General features: G+C 31.6%; 1 protein-coding gene across 8 annotated transcripts in view; it reads left to right on the top strand.

The window, feature by feature from the left end:
* LOC139513678 (histone deacetylase 6-like) overlaps nucleotides 1-22766 on the top strand; it is a 78559-nt gene that overhangs the window by 31645 nt on the left and 24148 nt on the right. For all 8 annotated transcript variants that reach the window (XM_071302425.1, XM_071302414.1, XM_071302406.1 and 5 more), the window contains 9 exons: nucleotides 2049-2136; nucleotides 2433-2473; nucleotides 3755-3851; nucleotides 4548-4619; nucleotides 10694-10719; nucleotides 12412-12516; nucleotides 13599-13667; nucleotides 17954-18080; nucleotides 20326-20391. In XM_071302425.1, coding sequence (XP_071158526.1) covers nucleotides 2049-2136; nucleotides 2433-2473; nucleotides 3755-3851; nucleotides 4548-4619; nucleotides 10694-10719; nucleotides 12412-12516; nucleotides 13599-13667; nucleotides 17954-18080; nucleotides 20326-20391 — 691 coding nt within the window. The remainder of the gene's footprint in view (nucleotides 1-2048; nucleotides 2137-2432; nucleotides 2474-3754; nucleotides 3852-4547; nucleotides 4620-10693; nucleotides 10720-12411; nucleotides 12517-13598; nucleotides 13668-17953; nucleotides 18081-20325; nucleotides 20392-22766) is intronic.

The following is a 22766-nucleotide window of genomic DNA, read 5'->3' as shown; positions in this document are numbered from 1 at the left end:
ATTGCATCCAAAAGCTTTCTGACAAAAAATGTATAATAACCAAATAGCTCAAACTTAAGCCTGCTGATAATCTACACTTGAAAGGATTGGCTGTCATTTTATGGAATACATATAAGTGTGCAAGTAGATGTTTTATTGTTTATTGTAACCAATATTTTTCATTAGAAATATATTTTCAAGACTTTGGCAAATAGAGGAACATTGCAAGATAAATAATTGGTAATATGTCAAACCCAAAGTAAATATTTGTGGAAATGCCAAACCAAACATAAATAGTTGTGAATATGTCAAACCTAAAATAAATAGTTGTGAATATGGCAAACCCAACAGAAATAGTTGTGAACATGTCACACCTTATATTAATAGTTGTGGAAATGTCAAACCCAACATAAATAGTTTTGAACATGTCACATCTTATATAAATAGTTGGGGAAATGCCAAACTCAACATAAATAGTTGTGAACATGTCACACCTTATATAAATAGTTGTGGAAATGCCAAACCCAACATAAATAGTTTTAAATATGTCAAACCCAACATAGATAGTTGTGAATATGGCATACCCAACATAAATAGTTGTGAATATGTCAAACTCAACATAAATAGTTGTGGAAATGCTAAACCCAACACAAATAAATCTGAATATGTCAAACTCAACATAAATAGTTGTGAATATGTCAAACCCAACATAAATATTTGTGGAAATGCCAAACCCAACATAAACAGTAATGAATATGTCAAACCTAATATAAATAGTTGTGAATATGCCAAACCCAACATAGATAGTTGTGAATATGTCAAACCCAACATAAATAGTTGTGAATATGTCATACCAAACACAAACAGTTGTAAATATGTCAAACCCAACATAAATAGTTGTGAATATGTCACACCTAATATAAATAGTTGTGGAAATGCCAAACTCAACATAGATAGTTGTGAATATGTCCCCAATGTAAATAGTTCTGAATATGTCAAACCTAATATAAATAGTTGTGAATATGTCAAACCTTATATAAATAGTTCTGAATATGTCAAACCAAACATAAATAGTTGTGAATATGTCAAACACAACAAAAATTATTGTGAATATGGAAAACCTTATATAAGTAGTTCTGAATATGTCAAACCCAACATAGATAGTAGTGAATATGCCAAACCTAACATAGATAAATGTGAATATGTCAAACCCAACATAAATTGTTGTGAATATGGCAAACCCAACATAAATAGTTGTGAATGTATCAAACCGAACATAAATAGTTGTGAATATGTCAAACCAAACATTAATAGTTGTGAATATGCCAAACCCAACATAAATAGTTGTGGAAATGCCAAACCCAACATAAATGATTGTGAATATGTCAAACGTAATATAAGTAGAGTTATGAATATACAAATCCAACATGAATAGTTGTGATGGATCTTCTTTTTCCAGTTAATATATTTGCTTAAGTTATTTATCACAAAAACAAAGCGCAGCAAATCAACAAAATTACTTGTTTTAAAGTAGTAAATATCTATATTACTAAATCTTGAGGATGCTTGACAAAAATGTACACAATTGTACATATTCTATCTTCTCTGTTCACAGATTTATCTAGTTAAAAAAGACATATACTTTTGAAAAGCATTTTTAAGTTTTTGCAATAATAAACGATATACATTGTATCACTAACTATTGTTCACTGATGTTCCATACTTCAAAAGATGCACTGACTCTGTGAGTAAATGGAACACATACCAATATACTAATTTCTGTCAGTTAAAAGTACCAATATGTTATTGAGGGTCTGGGTGGGGTTTACAGAAAATAGAATAATGGGCTGTTTAACATCATTTAGGGTTTTGAAATAGAAATCAGTTGATAAAGCTTTAGTCATTTGCCTCTAGCTTATATTAAATAACAGCTTGAACTATCTAGGTTTCAATCTCTACTAATATTTAAAAAAACAATGAGAGTAAAAAAGAATTAATCACTTACAAAATTTATGATTTGGTTCCTAGAAGATAAAAGAAACTTTAAAGTTTATTTTTATATGTTCCAGAGGCCATCCTGAAGATCCAGACAGAATCACTAGAATATTTGATAAACATGTAGAATTGGGTCTTTCAGAGAGGTGTCTTAGAGTACAAGTAGGTATATATTCTGTGAAACAGTTTTTTTTCAAATTGTATTTTTTGATAATGAAGTTATTAAATGTATCATTGATAAAAATAATGTTAAGCTTTTATGTACCTTATTTCCTTGACTCTGTCAATAGTACTTACTTCACACTTAAACAACCAATACTTCATAAAATTACAATAATTAATTTGTTACTATTTATGAGTTATGAAGCTTATGTAAGTCTTGCTTATGTAAAGATTTGAACAATTGTAGTGTACCAAAAACTGTATTGTTAATGGTCCGTCTCTTTTATTTTTTTCAGTCACGACATGCAACAGAATCAGAATTACAGCTCATACACAGGTAAATTAAAATGAATTCAAGTAAATGTTGAAAAAACATAAAGACAGCATTCAAAAAGAAATAAAATCTAATGAAAAAACATACGTAGAAATCAACATATTATCTTCAGTTATCTACAAATATTTACATATATATATATATATATATATATATATATACAAATTAATGTAATATACAGTCACAGAAAATAATTATATTTATAAGTACGTCTGAGTCAGTGACAACTCTACAACAGCATTGATGGCGAGTATATCACCATCATTGATGGCGATCCGATGGATACATCTGTTGTAGAGTTGTCACTGACTCAGATGTACTTATAAATATAATTATTTTCTGTGACTGTATATTACATTAATTTGTAGGATCCTTTACTATAGATAATTTAGCTGATCTGCAACAATAACATCTTCATGCCTTATATATCATGTACTGTAGTACTCCGCTAGATTAAAACTGATGAGGAAAGGTAACACACGGCCAGCGAAAGCTCTTTTTATGAGAGCCCAGGTGGTCGTGTGGTCTAGTGGGACGGCTGCAGTGCAGGCGATTTGGTGTCACGATATCACAGTAGCATGGGTTCGAATCCCGGCAAGGGAAGAACCAAAAATTTGCGAAAGCAAATTTACAGATCTAACATTGTTGGGTTGATGTTTAGACTCGTCTAAATCCGTTGAATCCCGGCGAGGGAAGGACCAAAAATTTGCGATAGCAAATTTACAGATCTAACATTGTTGGGTTGATGTTTAGACTAAAAACCAAAACTGACTTCATGTAAAAAAAACCCCAAAAAACAAAAAAAAGTAGGGGTGTGATAAAGGGTAAGGGTGTGATCATTGATAGGGTCGTGATAAAGGGTATGCGATAAAGGGTGCACATCAAAGTTGCGCGATATGGATTAAACAGCAGGCTATATATCAAATATGCAAAACTACTGTATTTACTACTAAACATATGATAAACATTTATATAATTCACAGTCAATGAATATGAGATGTGTGAATCCATTGATTCTCCTTTGTCTGATGACGTCATTTGTTGTGACTGAGACATAAGTATAAATATTTTGAAATAAAATAAAAAAACTTTTATAAAGCTATAATACCTGTGAAAGAAATAATAGAAAAACAAAGGATATGCGGTATCTATCAATTACACAAAATCAGTACATGAACAACAAAAATACACAAAAAAGTAAAGGAACAGAGTCTTCACCTATAGTTACTACATGTATTACATAACTTCAAAAAATTTCGAATATTTTTTTTCAATAATTTTTAGTTCAAAATATGTAGAAGAAATGAAAGAATTAGCAGAGAAGACTGTATTTGATTTGAGGAAACTAGCATGGAACTATAATTCTATTTACCTGTGTCAAGTAGGTAATGGTAAAAAATTGATAGCTAAATGAGAATTTTATTCTTCAATATTATTTTATACTATAGTTAACTTAAACCATCTGTTAAAAATTTATTCATTGTACATGAACTTGGGTACAAAATCAGATGCATGATGTTAACCTTAGACTGTATTAAGTCTTTTTTGGTAATATAATTCAAGTTTATATTTGCATCTGCTTATTTTTAAACTTTTGGCTTATAGCACTTCTTATAATTTATCTCATTTTGGAATTGAACCACTATATTCTGTGAAAAGAGCTCAATGCATTCTTTTCCTTGTATTTTCTATTTGAATGCAAGATCCTAATATTAGTTCCACCTTGTCCTTTTGCTAGAAGTGCTTCTCTTTCAGTTTTTGATTTACAAGAGTATATATGGTTTTCTTATAAGAGGGTGGTAAAGGGTTATTTTTGTGCAACATGTTTTGCCATTTTTATTTCACGTGCAGTCGTGAAAAGGGTTTGTTATTCACCGTGTTTCATGAAATTGTTAAAAAGATGAATATGCAAGACATTTTTAATTGTTTGTTCATTGAAAATGGCAATTTTATTTCGCGTTTTTCCTACAGATACCCCCCTTTTAGCCCATCTTATAATTATTTAAACCTCTGTTATACATGATAATGAGCTTTATCAAAACATGGAACTTACAATTTCTGTTCATGTCTATTTTAGGAAACTTATAATTGTGCCTTGTTAGCTACAGGAAGTTTATTGAATGTTGTACATACAGTATTGACAGGACAGGTAACTACTTGGGATAATTCATTTTTCAGAATCTTATAAATTATGGGGACAAATTTGCAAAAGCATATACCGAAACCCTTTGATTAGCTTATATAGTTTGCAAAAGTAATTTTACTTGTACTACACAGAATATTTTTTTCAGTGTATCATTGAAAGTAAATTAACAGTAGGGTTTACTCATAAAATGATAAATGCAAGTTTAATAACATACAATAGTATGATGTATAGTTCTGTATCTCAAAAAGAAAGCCTTTGGGTCCCATTATTTATCAGGAATGACATTCTAAATCATCTGTAGAGCTTGACATTGAAATTTTTAGCTCACCTGGCCTGAGGGCCAAGTGAGCTTTTCTCATCACTTGGCATCCGGCCTCTGTCGTCATCCAAATGTTGTTACTTTGTAGCCGATCCATCATCCAAGATGGCCGCCAGTGGGGGATTTAGTTTAACACAGGACCCTATGGGAAATGCATACAAATGACTTCTTTTAGAGAACCACTGAATGGAATGAAACCAAACATGGCATGAATGTTCCTTATGAGGTGCTGATCAAGTGTTGTTACTTTGTAGCCGATCCATAATCCAAGATGGCCACCAGTGGGGGACTTAGTTTAACATAGGACCCTATGGGAATTGCTTACAAATGTCTTCTTTTAGAGAACCACTGAATGGAATGAAACCAAACATGGCATGAATGTTCCTTATGAGATAACATACAATAGTATGATGTATAGTTCTGTATCTCAAAAAGAAAGCCTTTGGGTCCCATTATTTATCAGGAATGACATTCTAAATCATCTGTAGAGCTTGACATTGAAATTTTTAGCTCACCTGGCCTGAGGGCCAAGTGAGCTTTTCTCATCACTTGGCATCCGGCCTCTGTCGTCATCCAAATGTTGTTACTTTGTAGCCGATCCATCATCCAAGATGGCCACCAGCGGGGACTTAGTTTGACATAGGACCCTATGGGAAATATATACAAATGTCTTCTTTTAGAGAACCACTGAATGGAATGAATCCAAACATGGCATGAATGTTCCTTATGAGGTGCTGACCAAGTGTTGTTACTTTGTAGCCGATCCATCATCCAAGATGGCCACCAGCAGGGACTTAGGCTTAAATTAAAATATTGTTTGTTTGCCCTTAACCGATCGACCTTATAAATTCGTTCCGCTTAAAAATATTTTATTTGTATTTACAAGTAAGATTTTATTTTATTTTATTTTTTCATTCCTACCAAAAATCTTGTATTTGTTTTTCTGGCTCAAAACTTTTTTACCGGAATCCTCAGGTTTTATCTTTCCTGTATATGGTCAAGTCCGTTTGGTATCCCTTGAGCGTTTGACATGAACACTTGCATTTAGAGTTTCAAAGCATTTGTTTGAATTCAATGTTGAAAGCTGAAAGCATGATATGACGAACTTTACTCTGTTTCTTTTTATTTGAAGAGTAGGGTTCATTCAAAATGTTTGTCCAATACAAAATTGTCAACATGTGCACAACATATTTGTATCCCGCTATGTAGGGATGGCCTTTGGTGATATGTAGATCAGGATGATTATGTTAATGATGCCTTCGACTAAACTGGTCAGTTGTTCCATCTATAGCTTCGCACCGCTGTCTCACTAATTAGAGACAAGAAGAATTTTAGCAACAAGAAGCATCAAGAAGCGACAAGAAGAATGAATTTAGCAACAAGAAGTGACAAAAAGACTATTTAGCGACAAGAAAACTTAAAATAATTGATTATTAAAATAATTAAAAAAAGGTCCTTTAAAAAAACAAAATATTGATGATGATATATGCTAACTGTCATCAATATTAATTCTGCCAAACATCCTTTTTTGAAAGAAATTGTTCAGACCACAGCCAGGCAAAACACCAAGTGTTATCTTGACTCATTAATTCATACCTTTCACTTTGCTGAAAACAGTGCATACATGATCTTTAACATATGTTGTCTAATAAAAACTTTATAATCCCTTTCTTCTTTACAAATGTTTAATTCTATCAATATTATATATATAAAAAAAATGAGTCACTTTATTACTGCCCGTATATATATCTAAAAAATAAAAAGTTCAATGCTTTTTTTTCTATATATCTATTCTAATAATAATTTTTAAAGTTTTCTTGTCGCTAAATAGCCTTCTTTTCACTTCTTGTCGCTAATTAGTGAGACCCTGGCACTGAAGTCAGTGTAGCGATAAGTGAACACAACAGGGGTCTGAGTTAGCCTTCAACCAGCACATTATTTATATCTGACATATAAAGGTCTGTAAAATGGACAATAGTTGGCAGTAAAATCACAAGTTTTTGATTTCCATACAGATCATTTATAAATGCAATGTAAAATACTTGACAATTGAGTTTCAAGTCTTGTAGCATTTTTATTGGAAACACAGGCACACACAAAAATTTAAACTCTCTAGGGACTTTTTCTACTAGTAATGTATGTCTGCCCGGACATATTTTACCAGGATAAAGTTATCTCTTATAGAAAACCTTTAGGTCAAGGTAAGCGTACGACGGAAGTGGAATTTAAAACTCTTAAAAGTTCTAGGCATATAAACGTTGAAAATATGCCGCACAGCCCTATATTTTTATATTTGAAAACAATATAGTAGTGCATATGAATTAGAATGAAATTCATAACAGTGTAGCTATGGCCATTCATTGACTGGGGAAAATTAGGTGAACGTTCGTCTGTAATGCCCACTGCTCACGACGTACTTATCATAGAAATTTAAACTGTGAGGTCACCAAAGGTTCTAAACGCCTAAATAAAATAATTAAAAATACTAATCAGGAATAACCTTTGTAATTTGAAAATAAATAAAAATGGCCTTCAACACGGAGTCTTGACTCACACCGAACAGCAAGCTATAAAGGTTGATTACTTAAAATTCTTTACTTGATTTTTTGTTATGGTTTGACCATCAATTTTCCTAATATGATATCGCACGTTCTTTCAGATTATTTTTTTTACTTAATTGGCTTTAAAAGTTACAATGCATGATGTCGTCTGTTTATGTAGTTCATATGTGTTTTTCGTTTTTCGTTGGTTTTCCCGTTTGAATGGTTTTACACCAGTAGTTTTGGGGCCCTCTATAACTTGCTGTTCGGTGTGAGCCAAGGCTCTGTGTTGCAGGTCGTACCTTGACCTACAATGGTTTACTTTTATGAATTATTACTTGGGAGGAGAGTTGTCTCATTGGCACTCATACCACATCTTCCTATATCTATCTATATCTATACTTTTTTTTTCAACAAACGAATACATCACAAGAATATAAGTTTTGTAAGAAACGTGAGAAATTGTGTTGGACTTGAAGATAAGGCAAAGTGACAAATATCTGAAAGAATGAATCGTTTTATGGTATTAAACAAAGAAATCAAATGATTTTTTAATTATCCAGAACTCTTCACAAACAAAACCCACATGTATACGCATTGAATAAATAGTAGGCAATTCTTAAATGATCACACCGTAGAAGTAGTTGTGCTCTTAATCAATGAGATATTTTGTGAATTAACCCCATCAACTTAATAGTTTTTTTTACAATGGATAAACCTATTTTTTTTTTATTATTATTAAATAATACCATCTCTGAACATTATTATTCTTATAAATGACACGGTTGTATGTGATAATTATTATAAATATTTAAAACAAATTCCTTTCAAGCTTTGTAAAAAGAAAGTTTCATTTTATGTATCGGAATGTGTAACAAGTGAATATTTCAATCCCCACTTGAAGGCCTCTGACAGACTGGGTGTGCATAAAATCATAGCCGTTGACAAACAAGTTACAACCTACAAACGTTTTACTGTCGACCACACTGTTATGCAATTAATTCTAACTTCACATTCTACATGATAAATTTTTTTTAAAACTTTCTGGGACTATTAGTATAATAGTCCCAGAAACTTTTTAGCAAAAGCATACTTAAACAAAAGCAATACATTTGTACTAACAAAAATTACATCAGGCAGATTTTGTTTCTATAAAATAAAATATTATACCTACCTGCTTCCCATGACATAAAATGTACCGAGCTAAGATATTTTTGGGGAAAGAAAAATAAAATAGTTTACCTACCTTCCTACCCTGTTTCAAACATAGGGTAAAAAAAAGGCAAACAAACAATATTTTAATTTAGGCCTTAGTTTAACATAGGACCCTAGGGGAAATATATACAAATGTCTTCTTTTAGAGAACCACTGAATTGAATGAAACCAAACATGGCATGAATGTTCCTTATGAGGTGCTGACCAATTGTTGTTTCTTTGTAGCCGATCCAACATCCAAGAGGGCCGCCAGCAGGGGGACTTAGTTTAACATAGGACCCTATGGGAAATACATACAAATGTCTTCTTTTAGTGAACCACTGAATGGAATGAAACCAAACATAGCATGAATGTTCCTAATGAAATACTGACCAAGTGTTGTTACTTTGTCGCCATTCCAATGTCCAAGATTTCCGCCAGTGGGGGACTTAGTTTTACATAGGACCCTATGGGAAATACATTTTAATTTTAGTTTCTTGTGTACAATTTGGAAATTAGTATGGCGTTCATTATCACTGGACTAGTATATATTTGTTTAGGGGCCAGCTGAAGGACGCCTCTGGGTGCGGGAATTTCTCGCTACATTGAAGACCTGTTGGTGACCCTCTGCTGTTGTTTTTTATTTGGTCGGGTTGTTGTCTCTTTGACACATTCCCCATTTCCATTCTCAATTTTAAGTTTCTTCTTAGAGAGAACCACTGAATTGAATGAAACCAAACAAAGCATAAATGTTCTTTATGAGATGCTGACCAAGTGTTGTTACTTTGTAGCCGATTCTTCATCCAAGATGGCCGCCTGTGGGGACTTAGTTTAACATAGGACCCTATGGGAAATACATACAAATGTCTTCTTTTAGTGAACCACTGAATGGAATGAAATCAAACATAGCATGAATGTTCCTAATGAGATGCTGACCAAGTGTTGTTACTTTGTTGTCATTGCAACATCCAAGGTGGCCGCCAGTGGGGGGACTTAGTTTAACATAGGACCCTATGGGAAATACATACAAGTTTCTTCTTAGAGAGAACCACTGAATGGAATGAAACCAAACATAGCATAAATGTTCCTTATGAGATGATGACCAAGTGTTGTTACTTTGTAGCCGATCCTTCATCCAAGATGGCCACCAGTGGGGACTTAGTTTAACATAGGACCCTATGGGAAATACATACAAATGTCTTCTTTTAGTGAACCACTGAATGGAATGAAACCAAACATAGCATGAATGTTCCTAATGAGAAGCTGACCAAGTGTTGTTACTTTGTTGTCATTGCAACATCCAAGATGGCCGCCAGTGGGGGACTTAGTTTAACATAGGACTCTATGGGAAATGCATACAAAAGTCTTCTTCTAAAGAACCACTGAATTGAATAAAATCAAACATAACATGAATGTTCCTTTCCTTTTTTGGTGCTGGCCAAGTGTTGTTACTTTTAGCAAAATTTTATATTTTTTTATATGATTTCAAAAACCCAAGTAGAATCAGGTGAGCGATACAGGCTCTTGAGTAAGCCTCTAGTTTTCTTTTGCTGTTGTGGAATTTTGGTCCTAGAATAATTGAGAAAGGATATTTTATGTCAATTCTGTGCAGTAACATGAGAACAATTAAATCAATGCTCTTCAAAAATATAAAAAAATGGATTTTGTAATCGATGATAAAATTGAGGTCAAGTTATATAATGACAGTTCTCACTTTTGCCATTCTGCAGTTATGAGCCCTGATTATTTGGATCATGGTATTTCATGTATACTCAATTTGACAACTGATCTCATCCTTTTCAAATTTTATTATATAGTTTCTGATGACAAATTGGTTAAGCATTAAAAATTGATTAGTTGATTTTCAAGTTAAACTTTAAGGAGAAAAATTGCCTTGATTTCTTAAACAGTGATACTACTTATTGTCAGAAAAAAACTAGTTAGTTGTCATTTTGACAGCCTCTTGTTTTGAGCATGTTAAATATGAAATTTAATAACACAGTTTATTTGCATATTAATTTCAGGCTTCAAGTGGAGTGGCAGTTGTAAGGTAAGATTTACAAACTGAGACTCAATAATTCTAAGTAACAATTGTTTCAAATGATTTATGCTTCGTTGATCCAGAATATGAAAGATTCTTACTGCTAACAGTTTAAATGCTGTTTGTTTCATTTTTGGCTTTCTTTTTGTTTACGTAATAAATAAGATATCTATAAAATGGTTTTAATGTTGAAGGATTACTTCTCTTTAGACAATATTTTTTCATTTCATGATATTTCATTTTGCCAAAGCTATAATAATAAAGGTACTTTTAAAGGAGTTTATTGGTCTGTAAACATGACAGCTCTCTCACAAACTGAAAAAAGTCAGATAGACCTTATGATAAGTTTGTATTCGAAAGCAACCAATATTACATGAAATTGAGAATAAAAATGGGGAACATGTCAAAGAGACAACAACCTGACCAAAGAGCAGATAACCAATATTACCTATATTTAATAAAATGGAAAATTATTATTTTAAGATCAACTATTTCATAAATACAAGAACTATTTGGATTGTATAGGAATTTAAATTTGTGTCTTATAACATGTTTATAGTTGTTTGACCTTTTTGGTTGCATGACCTTCATCAAATGATATAACACTTACCGGTAATATTTAACCTTGAAATTGTTTACAAAAACAAACAAAAATGTTTGTATCATATTGAAAATGATTGTTAATATACTGCAAAAAATATAGAACATTTGACATTTAGGATATTACAAGTGTTAATTACAGTATTCTGATATATATTTACGAAGTTGGTTTTGCATTCTGGCCCTGGTAATTTTTTCAAATATGAAAGTTATTGTGCAATAATATTAATATTTAGATAGCTAAAAAGCTATGTAGCCTTTAAAATGAGTTTATATGTTTATGTGTATGTACGTTTTTTACATCCCTAATGTCCATAGGTGTTAAATTATTGTATTGTTTTAGAATTACGACATAAGTTATGTTTAAGGCTCAAACTTTTCAGTTAAATTTTATGAAAAAATCATGTGAAATGCATATGACTTTTATTTGACCTCTTGATAAATGTCAATAGTTAAGGTATCACTCAAATGTATTGAAATCTATTTAGACTTTATTTTGGGGACATTTGTGACAATTTCATCCCTCTTTTTGTAGTATTTTGTATCAAATAAGTAAATTCAGATTTTTCATGGTGAAGAGATAATATTTTGCATTTTAACTGATGGAAACCAAATCTATAGAAAAATATTTTGCATTTTAACTGATAGAAACCAAATCTATAGAAGAATATTTTGCATTTTAAATGATGGAAACTAAATCTAAGAAAGAATATTTTGCATTTTAACTGATGGAAACCAAATTTATCAAAGAATATTTTGCATTTTAACTGATGGATACCAAATCTATGGAAGATGCTGTTTCCATACATATGCACATACATGACACAAACAAAAACACTTATTTATAAGAAAGCAATGGAAAGAGGGTGGTTTAATATTATGAGTGTCAATTTAAAGTTTTTTCTAGACTGTTTATTGCTGCATACTGTATGCTGTTTCCTAACTAAGTTGTCAATTTCCTTTTTACTGCAACCATGTGGTAAATTTTATAGCAGTTCTGATCTTTTTGGCATTCACATGTTCAATTAAAGTACTCATGCTTTAATGAATGTAATACCACAGATAGGTTTTATTTAGTGTTAATAAAATCCTATTTTGTAGACCTCCTGGGCACCATGCAGAGTGTACAAAATGTATGGGCTTCTGTTTCTTCAATAATGTAGCAATTGCAGCTAAGTATGCACAGGAACAGTTTGGATTAAAAAGGTTAGAACGTTGTTAATTTGTAGTGCTTATTTATCCATTTACTCTGATATCAAGTCATTAAAAGTTTACAACATACATATATTGGTCAAGTATCTTGGATCTGATCAGTTGGGCGTATTACGTTTCCGCATTTTTTGCAAAAATCCAATTTCACATTTCCACATTTTCGTGCATTACTTTTCCGAAATAAACAGATACCACCTTTCCGCATTTTTACCTGTATTTCAACTGTAAATAATGGTAATAATGATGTATAAGACTTTATTTTTGGTCTTTATCAGCAATAGCAACCAGTTCGTAAAAATTATCGCGAATGAATTGAATTCATATCCAACTGACAGTTTCTCAAGTACGGTAGAGAAGAGATTAAGTCAGTTGGATACAAGTTTGCCGCTTTGACAAATATGTAAACTGTGCTACATGTACTTTACAATAGTATACTGACGTTTACTATTGACTTTTAATTGATATTTGACCATATATGATCTGTATATATAAACTTTTAGTGTTGAACATTGACCATGTATGATTTTTATCATTTAAAGTTGATGGTTTCATTTTAATCATAAAAAGTTTTCCTGCTTGAAGTCCTACTTCCACCTCCCAGTTGGTGAGCAGGGGGCAATGGGTTTACCTTGCAAACGGAAGAGTCATACATTGAAAATTAAAATGTGGAAATGTAAATAACCTTTAACAAAATCAATGTAAAAACAATGCAGGAACGTAGGAATTTTTTAATGCAGAAACGTAGTGCCAAAATGCAGAAATGTAAAACGGCTGATCAGTTAAGTGGAAACTTGAGCTAATTAATGTAAAAATTGCTAGGTGTTGAAATCTGTAATCAATATTGCACCGGTAAAAAAACTTTATTCAGGTGTTATTACTGTAAATTTTCCAAGGTTAGTTCATATATCTCTCATAAGGGATATGAAATTCCTGTAAAACTCAAACGAAAAAATTGCTTCATTTATGGGAGTAACATACATAGGTTGAATATTTTTAGTTCAACTTGAAAGGAATTTATTAATTATTGTGATAGGAGTTGATATATTACTAATCTTCTATTTTGTTTTGTTTCATAGAATATTGATTTTAGATTGGGATGTTCATCATGGAAACGGAACTCAGCACCAATTTTATAATGATAACAGGTAATATTTTTTCACATTCCATTTTGGGGTTGTGCTATATTGCATTCATCTTGTCTGTCAAATCCTCCTACAGATATTTTAGTCCCACACTTTTCTCAGTTTTATTGTTTGTTGATATTTTCAACTTCAAGGTTGAAATAAATTAACTTCATTTTAATTTTAGTTAGTCCCACACTTTTCTCAGTTTTATTGTTTGTTGATTTTTTCAACTTCAAGGTTGAAATGATTTAACTTCATTTTAATTTTAGTTAGTCCCACACTTTTCTCAGTTTTATTGTGATAACAGGTAATATATTTTCACATTCCATTCAAGGCCGTAACTAGGCATCTTATTTGAGTGAGGCAAAATAATTGAGCCGAGCGAAGCGAGGCGAAATTTTTTTTTTAGAGGGTATGAAATGAATCGTGCAAAATCCTGCATTCTAGGCATTTTTAGAGAGTTTGATAATGTTTTGAATTTGGACACTTTTTATATAATTTTTTTTTTATTTAAAGACTTTTGCTAACACCAAATTTTTAACAACTTTATTTAAATTTATATGCAAGATAATCATCCAAATTTCACTGATTTGAGTCTGCTGCCAGAACATAGAACAAACATCGAGTCAGTAGAGTTTGCCAAATTTTTCTATGGCCGGTTCAGTCAAATCGTTTCAGAATGATAATTTGGTCTGCTAATATCCTTATCGCGATGAACATGGAGCATGGCAAGACCACACATTCTCTCGCCACTCATGCATGCCCTTTTCCAAGTTTTCAGTCGTTTCAGGGCAGTCTGTGTTTCTAAAGGTTGCACATTATCATAAACACAATGATCAATGTCTTCTTCCAATTCCTACTCCATCAGCAATTCTGTAGCAGCATCGGTAGTAACAGTTTTGTTTGCAAAAGGGAATTAAGCTTTTCTGTAAGCACCATCATACAGTCGCAGTTACAAAATATTAAACTCGCTTTTATGCTGACAAAGAGTAGACAAACTAGGGGTAGAATGAGATAATATACATTATATGATTCTAGCTATAGAGTAAGTATATATGATATGGGTACAGGGGAATTGGAATGGAGTTTTTGACGTTTACATGTAGGTCCGTAATTTCAAATTATTTCTGGAAATGGTTGGTGGTATTTTAGTTCCAGAATCTGTAAACTTTAGGGGTTGGGGTGTCCTTTTCCGAAAACCCGAATATAAAGAAACGAAATTCCATAGTCCCGAATAAGTAAAGACAAAATCCTGTGTTTAAGGTTCTACCATTCCTCAATAATATCAAATTGGAATATGGGATATATTCTTTAAATTTTTAAGGTTAAAGAAACATGGATAAAAACTCATCCATGAAATGAATACGCAGACAGGACTGCCCCCTTGCGATGCCCAGTACTTGATTTGTCAAAGGTTGGTGAAAAACGGAGATATGAAAACGCAGACAGGACTGCCCCCTTCCGAAGACCTGTACTTGATTTGTCAGTCTACTTATCGTTTGTGGATTGTTCTAATGAAGTTATATGCAATACTCAAACTCTGTGCTAAAAAAAACTAGTTTACTAGAATTATTCCTTCTTTACCTTCAGTGTCGCTTTTCCTTTTTCTACAAGAGCCTGTTTTTAACTAGAGATCCATGCATGATGATTATCGTTACTAGGTTAATGTAACCGAGAAATTTCACCCGTTGAGATTCTGAGTTATATCCAGGAAGAATGGTTTAAAAGGAATTATGGCAAGTTATAGAAATTAAGGTTGAGACAGAACAACAAATGACTTTTTTATTGATAAATATGTATAAAAAAAAAATCAGTGTCGAAATTTTAGTGAGGCAATTGCCTCACTTGCCTCAAGGGTAGTTACGGCCTTGCCATTTTGGGGTTGTGCTATATTGCATTCATCTTGTCTGTCAAATCCTCCTACAGATATTTTAGTTAGTCCCACACATTTCTCAGTTTTATTGTTTGTTGATATTTTCAACCTCAAGGTTGAAATGAATTAACCTTATTTTTATGAAGGCAGTACAGTGACCTATAGTTTGTCTCATTGGGAATCATACCACACCTTCTTATTTTTGTGTTAATATTTTTCGTCACATTTCTCCATTACAACAGTAACACAAATATTTGCAAGCAGCTTGATATTGATGACTTGAAACATGCCAAGTCTTTTAATCGGTCAGACAACTAAAATTGCTGTTTTCCAATATTTTTTTGGATGTGGGGGTATGGTAACTATAACAACACATGTGACTTCTTATAAGAATTTAGATTTTTGTAAAATTTTGTTCAATGATGACATTTTAGTTATATTTTCTAAATTTTACTAATTTATATAGCAAACTCAAGTATGCATTGTTTCCCCTAAAAAACTCTTATTATAATTCATTGAATTTTTTTGCAACCTCGAGCATATAATGCCATTCAACTCATAATATGTTTTTGATCAGAATATCCTTTGGGATTTCCCTTACCAAAGCAGGGACTTTGCAAGGGACTGCTTTGCCTAAAGTATCTCTTTTTATAAATGGCATTTTAACATCAAATTGGTATAATTGGTCAGTGAGTCTAGCATTTTGTGACTTGGGCTCATAACAAACATATTTTTTATGCCCCACCTACGATAGTAGAGGGTCATTATGTTTTCTGGTCTGTGCGTCCTTCCGTCTGTCCATCCGTCCGTCCGTTCAGGTTAAAGTTTTTGGTCAAGGTAGTTTTTGATGAAGCTGAAGTCCAATCAACTTGAAACTTAGTACACATGTTCCTTATGATATGATCTTGAAATGAAATGAATTAACTTCATTTTAATTTTAGTTAGTCCCACACTTTTCTCAGTTTTATTGTTTGCTGATATTTTCAACCTCAAGGTTGAAATGAATTAACTTCATTTTAATTTTAGTTAGTCCCACATTTTTCTCAGTTTTATTGTTTGTTGATATTTTCAACTTCAAGGTTGAAATGATTTAACTTCATTTTAATTTTAGTTAGTCCCACACTTTTCTCAGTTTTATTGTGATAACAGGTAATATTTTTTCACATTCCATTTTGGGGTTGTGCTATATTGCATTCATCTTGTCTGTTAAATCCTCCTACAGATATTTTAGTCCCACACTTTTTCAGTTTTATTGTTTGTTGATATTTTCAACCTCAAGGTTGAAATGAATTAACTTTATTTTTATGAAGGCAGTACAGTGACCTATAGTTTGTCTCATTGGCAATCATACCACACCTTCTTATTTTTATGTTAATATTTTTCGTCACATTTCTCCATTACAACAGTAACACAGATATTTGGTTAGCAGCATGATATTGATGACTTGAAACATGCAAAGTCTTTTAATCGGTCAGACAACTAAAATTGCTGTTTTCCAATATTTTTTTGGATGTGGGGGTATGGTAACTATAACAACACATGTGACTTCTTATTAAAATAAATTTAGATTTTTGTAAAATTTTGTTCAATGATGACATTTTAGTTATATTTTCTAAATTTTACCAATTTATATAGCAAACTCAAGTACACATTGTTTCCCCTAAAAAATTCTTATTATAATTCATTGAATTTTTTGCAATCTCAAGCATATAATGCCATTCAACTCATAATATGTTTTTGATCAGAATATCCTTTGGGATTTCCCTTACCAAAGCAGGGACTTTGCAAGGGACTGCTTTGCCTAAAGTATCTCTTTTTATAAATGGCATTTTAACATCAAATTGGTATAATTGGTCAGTGAGTCTAGCATTGTGTGACTTAGGCTCATAACAAACATATTTTTTATGCCCCATCTATGATAGTAGAGGGTCATTATGTTTTCTGGTCTGTGCATTCTTCCGTCTGTCCGTTCGTCCGTCCGTTCAGGTTAAAGTTTTTGGTCAAGGTAGTTTTTGATGAAGCTGAAGTCCAATCAACTTGAAACTTAGTACACATGTTCCTTATGATATGATCTTTCTTATTTTAAAACAAAATTAAACTTTTGACCCCATTTTCATGGTCCACTGAACATAGAAATTAAAAGTGCGAGTTTCAGGTTAAAGTTTTTGGTCAAGGTAGTTTTTGATGAAGCTGAAGTCCAATCAATTTGAAACTTAGTACACATGTTTACTTTTGGTTGATCTTTTTACTTTAAAGGCCAAATTAGATTTTTTACCCAATTTCACGGTCCATTGAACATGGAAAATGATAATGTGAGTGGGGCATCCGTGTACTTTGGACACATTCTTGTTTAATGAAAGTTTAGTACAGATATTATTCTTATTACTGATGAAGTGAAGTCAATAATTTTATTTACAAATATTTCTATTTCTAGCGTTCTGTTAATAAATCTCCATCGATATGATTATGGTTGTTTCTACCCATCATCAGAGGATGGTTCAGAAGAGAAAGTAGGAGAAGGAGAAGGAAAGGGATACAATGTTAACATTGCCTGGAATCATGTAAGAATATATAACACAATTTTATATAAAATCCCCAAAACACACACATGTCATTACATGATGATATTCTTGAATTGTTTCTTAACATTATATAAAAAAAAGAGGATTTAGTTTGATTCCCAATGAGACAACTCTCCACCAGGGACCCAATGATGTAGAATTTAGAAACTATAGGTCACCATAATGTCTTTAACAATGATCAACAAAAATACCAAATACAAAAGTACAATAAAATTGAGAATATGGAAATGGGGAATGTGCCAAAGAGACAACAACCCGACCATAGAAAAAAAAAGACTGTTTGTAAAATTTTAGTCACATTTTTCTCAGGAACTTTGAATGAGAACAACCTGAAACTTGGTATCAACCTTCATGCTATATTGTGGTTATACATTTTCACATCCATTGCCATTCAACTTTGTGTTCACCTTTAATTTTAGCAGGGTATTTCCTTGTTGGTATATTCTCCCTCTTTTTACCACTTATTATATTTTAAAATCCCAACATAGTCTAAGTTGATGGTTTTCAGACTTTACACTATACATTATAGATTTGTCAAAAAGAATCATTTTAAAAGTTGTATGAATGAAAAGTTCATCTAGTGTTTGAAAAGTGTTTAATAAATGTCATTTACATTTTTCAAAAGTTAGGGAAAGTGAATAGACCATTTATTTATACTAAAAGATGCTAAGTACTAAAATATTTGTCAAAACAATTTTTCATTTGATGGTGTCATAAACCTCTTACATTATATAAGTGAAATGTGTTAAATGTTTATTACACCAGATACTAAGTCCAACTTGGCTAGAATCATTCCACTGATGGATAAACGTGATTTAGTTTAGGTCAAATTTTGAGAAACATAATTCACGTTTTAACAACACCTGTCAACAAAAGTATGTGAGATTGTTTTTTTATTAACAACTTTTGACAAGGGATGAATGTAATTCAATAACCTGAGGCAGTTCTTCAAATCAATAAAAGAAATGATAAGATTAAAGAGTTGTAACATTTTAATGAGTTCTAATCAATTTTTAAACATCAAACATTTTTTTGTTTAATAGCATACCAAATATTTATTTTTAGAATTTTAAACAGTTTATTTGCTTGGGTAAGCTACCACTTTCAATGATATCAAAAGTGATAAGCTGATAGTACATGATTGAATTAATTAACATTTATTACATGAATACAGTTCTTACTTTCATTGTTTGGGACTTTAAATTAATATGTAAAGAATGATAGTCTGAAAGACGATTTAATTAAGCAATTAAACAGAGTCTTTTGAAAACTTTTAAAATAGATTATCATTAAATACATATCTTTTAAGTCTTCTTTTAAAAACTGATCATAATTTTATATTAATCATCGATTTTTTAACAACAATAATTACTGTGTTGCCGGTCTTTAACAAAGACTAAAAACATATCTTTAAAGATACCATTCAAAAACTTATCATAAGTTTTAACTGACTATCGATCTTTTCAACAACAATACTTACTATATTGCCGATCTCGGCAAAAAAATAAATTAAAAAAATACCGCAAATTCGGTATTTTCCAACATTGTTCGTCTTGTCAAAAGTTGCCGTGGACTATACAAGCGAACTAGACTTTTTCCTCGATATTTGGGGATGAAGAGGGGGTGCGGACTATACACAAAAGCGGACAGTACACGGCCGTATACGGTATATGACTGTATAATTTACTCGTTGAACTCATTCAAAAGTATGTGAGGTTGCTGTCTATTAAATATATATGGTGGTAACTTATTGCTGTATAATTAACTCATTAAACTCGTTCAAAAGTATGTGAGGTTATTGTCTAAATCAACAATATATGGTGGTAATTATTGCTGTATGATTAATGAAAAATGCAATTGATATATGTTGTTCTTTCATTGAAGGTAACTGACTAAGACTTAGATAATACTACATATCATTAAACAATCATATTGTAGTCATTTGATAGGAATTTTTGGTTCATTAAGCAATATGGATTTATACACTTGACAATGTTAGAATAATGATAGTCCCCAATAAAATGGGAATAGTATCAACCTGTTGCAACCAAAATTGGAGATACAACATTTTTTTTTCTGTAGTTGTATATTTTTTACTTCTTCTGTAATAATTCTTATTATCAAATGGCTATCTACTATCATAGAATCAGGGGATATGTTTTTCTGTATAACTAATATTTTTTGCATATGATATTATTATTATTTAATGTCTGTCTACTGTCAGGGATATATGGGTGATGCTGAGTATATAGCTGCTTTCCATCAGATTGTTATGCCTATTGCATCCCAGGTAAGTAAAGGTATAGTTGTTGAGCATGTGACATTTATGTTGTGAATGTGAGACATAGGGATCCTTCATTTGGTTGTCGTCATAGCATCAGCAATTAGGCTATGAGATTTTTAAACATCAATTACACTGTCAGATTTTCATGGAATTTTACGAAATTAGGGCAGATGTTTTATTATGATCAAAAGACAGTATCATGGTTAATTTACGAAAATATTTAATTTCATATGTCATATTTTTCTAACAAAAGGCTAGCTATTTAAGGCAGTGCATTAATATTTTATTAACAAAAGAACTAGCTAGTCAGTGCTTTAATGGTATCACGCAATAGCTAGTTTGTTTCAACTTCATCATAGAAATTCTAAAAAGTGGGATTCTTCATATTCTGTGTTTTTGTTGTAATTCATTAAAAACTGTTCTTTTAAGTGAGCATGTTGATACAGTATGGTGTTAAAGTTTGTTAGACAGTAATGTCAAACCTTTATAGAATTTTGTGAAATTTTGGTGAAGCTTTTTGATGATTCAAGAGATAATGCTTCATTTTGAAATTGAATGTATATTTTTATTTTGCCCCACCTACGATAGTAGAGGGGCATTATGCTTTCTGGTCTGTGCCTCCGTTCGTTTGTCATTCCGTTTGTCCATTCGTTCGTCTGTGCGTCTGTTTGTCCCACTAAAAGGTAGTTTTAGATGAAGTTGATGTCCAATTCACTTGAAACTTAGTACACATGTTCCCCATGATATGATCTTTGTAATTTTAATTCTAAATTATAGTTATTACCCCAATTTCATGGTCCACTGAACATAGAAAATGAAAGTGAGAAGTTCAGGTTAAAGTTTTTGGTCAAGGTAGTTTTTGATGAAGTTGAAGTCCAATTCACTTGAAACTTAGTACACATGTTCCCCATGATATGATCTTTGTAATTTTAATTCTAAATTATAGTTATTACCCCAATTTCATGGTCCACTGAACATAGAAAATGAAAGTGAGAAGTTCAGGTTAAAGTTTTTGGTCAAGGTAGTTTTTGATGAAGTCAAAGTCACATATACTTGAAATTTAGTACACATGTTCCCTATGATATGATCTTTCTAATTTTAATTCCAAATTAAAGTTTTGACCCCAATTTCATGGTCCACTGAACATTGAAAATTATAGTGTGAGTGGGGCATCTGTGTACTATGGACACATTCTTGTTTTCCTTTTTCTGCATTTTACTGATAGATGGATTTAGTTTTTTTGCAGTTCAAATTTACATATACAGTATGGGATTGAAGTTTTTTGACATGATAAATTTGTAAACCTTAATCTATTGTTATGAAACTTGGTCAAAAGTTAATCTTAAAAATATTACTTAACTTCATCTGAAGAAAAAAGTGGTGGTTGAAATCTGTATTGTACTGATAAATGGACTTACAATTTACAGTTACTCTTACACTTGGACAATCCTTTACAAATCTTAATAAGTTTTTATCAGTTTGTTCATTTTGTGTTTAATTTGATTGCATTGCTATTTTTGAAATGCCATTTTCTAACTGTAAAAATTTTTTTTTTTTAGAATCTTGCAATGACATTTAAAAATTTAGATTTTGTAGATTTGTTCTATTTAACTGATATCTACGGGAAACCAAATGTTTCCTTATCCAAAAATATTTTATACTTAGAATTGCTGTAAAAGCCCTTAAAAAAAAGAAAAAAAACCAAGAAAAACCTAAATTCCATAACTGAACTTTTGTGTTATCACTCACAGTTTTAGTTCTAATTGCTTTTGAAAAAGAAAATAGGTGTAGAATATTTGAAGTAAACTTTTTTATTCCCTGCTGGACAAAAAAAAAGGTCATCATATCTATTCTTTTGTCTGTTTGGCATACTTCTGATATAAGGCAAAGTGTACGTAATTGCACAACTCTAGCGGAATATGGGATTAAAAACGTTCGTCTTTAGTTACGCAAGTTATCTCCCTTACTCCATGAAAGGACACACGAAAGAGAAACTACTTTTTGCGGTCTATCATGAATCCAACAAGCACGCCTGTGCTGTCTTAAAACCTCATAGAAATCAAAGCATTCTGTACGTTGTTCTGTGTGCAGCCTGACTTTAAAAAACTTTTTTGTTTGTTTGTTTTAGACGCGAAGGAGAAGGCATTTCGTGTTTATGATATCATCAGAAAGAAAAAACGCCTCACAACAAAATTATGAACAAATAATCATGTAACAATTTTACTCCTATTGATATCAAATTAATTAAAATGATACCTAAATTGACCCAACAATATCGTTTTAAAAAGCCGTAGTCTTGAACGAAAAACACAGTACTCAACGTAAAGTTTTATAATAGGTTACAAATAATTAATGAAAGACGTGTGAATTTAATTGTTGAA

This window comes from Mytilus edulis, chromosome 1, assembly GCF_963676685.1.
Source record: "Mytilus edulis chromosome 1, xbMytEdul2.2, whole genome shotgun sequence".
NCBI lineage: Eukaryota > Metazoa > Mollusca > Bivalvia > Mytilida > Mytilidae > Mytilus > Mytilus edulis.
The sequence above is the reverse complement of the archived record's forward strand: the minus strand, read 5'-3'. Positions and strand labels throughout refer to the sequence as shown.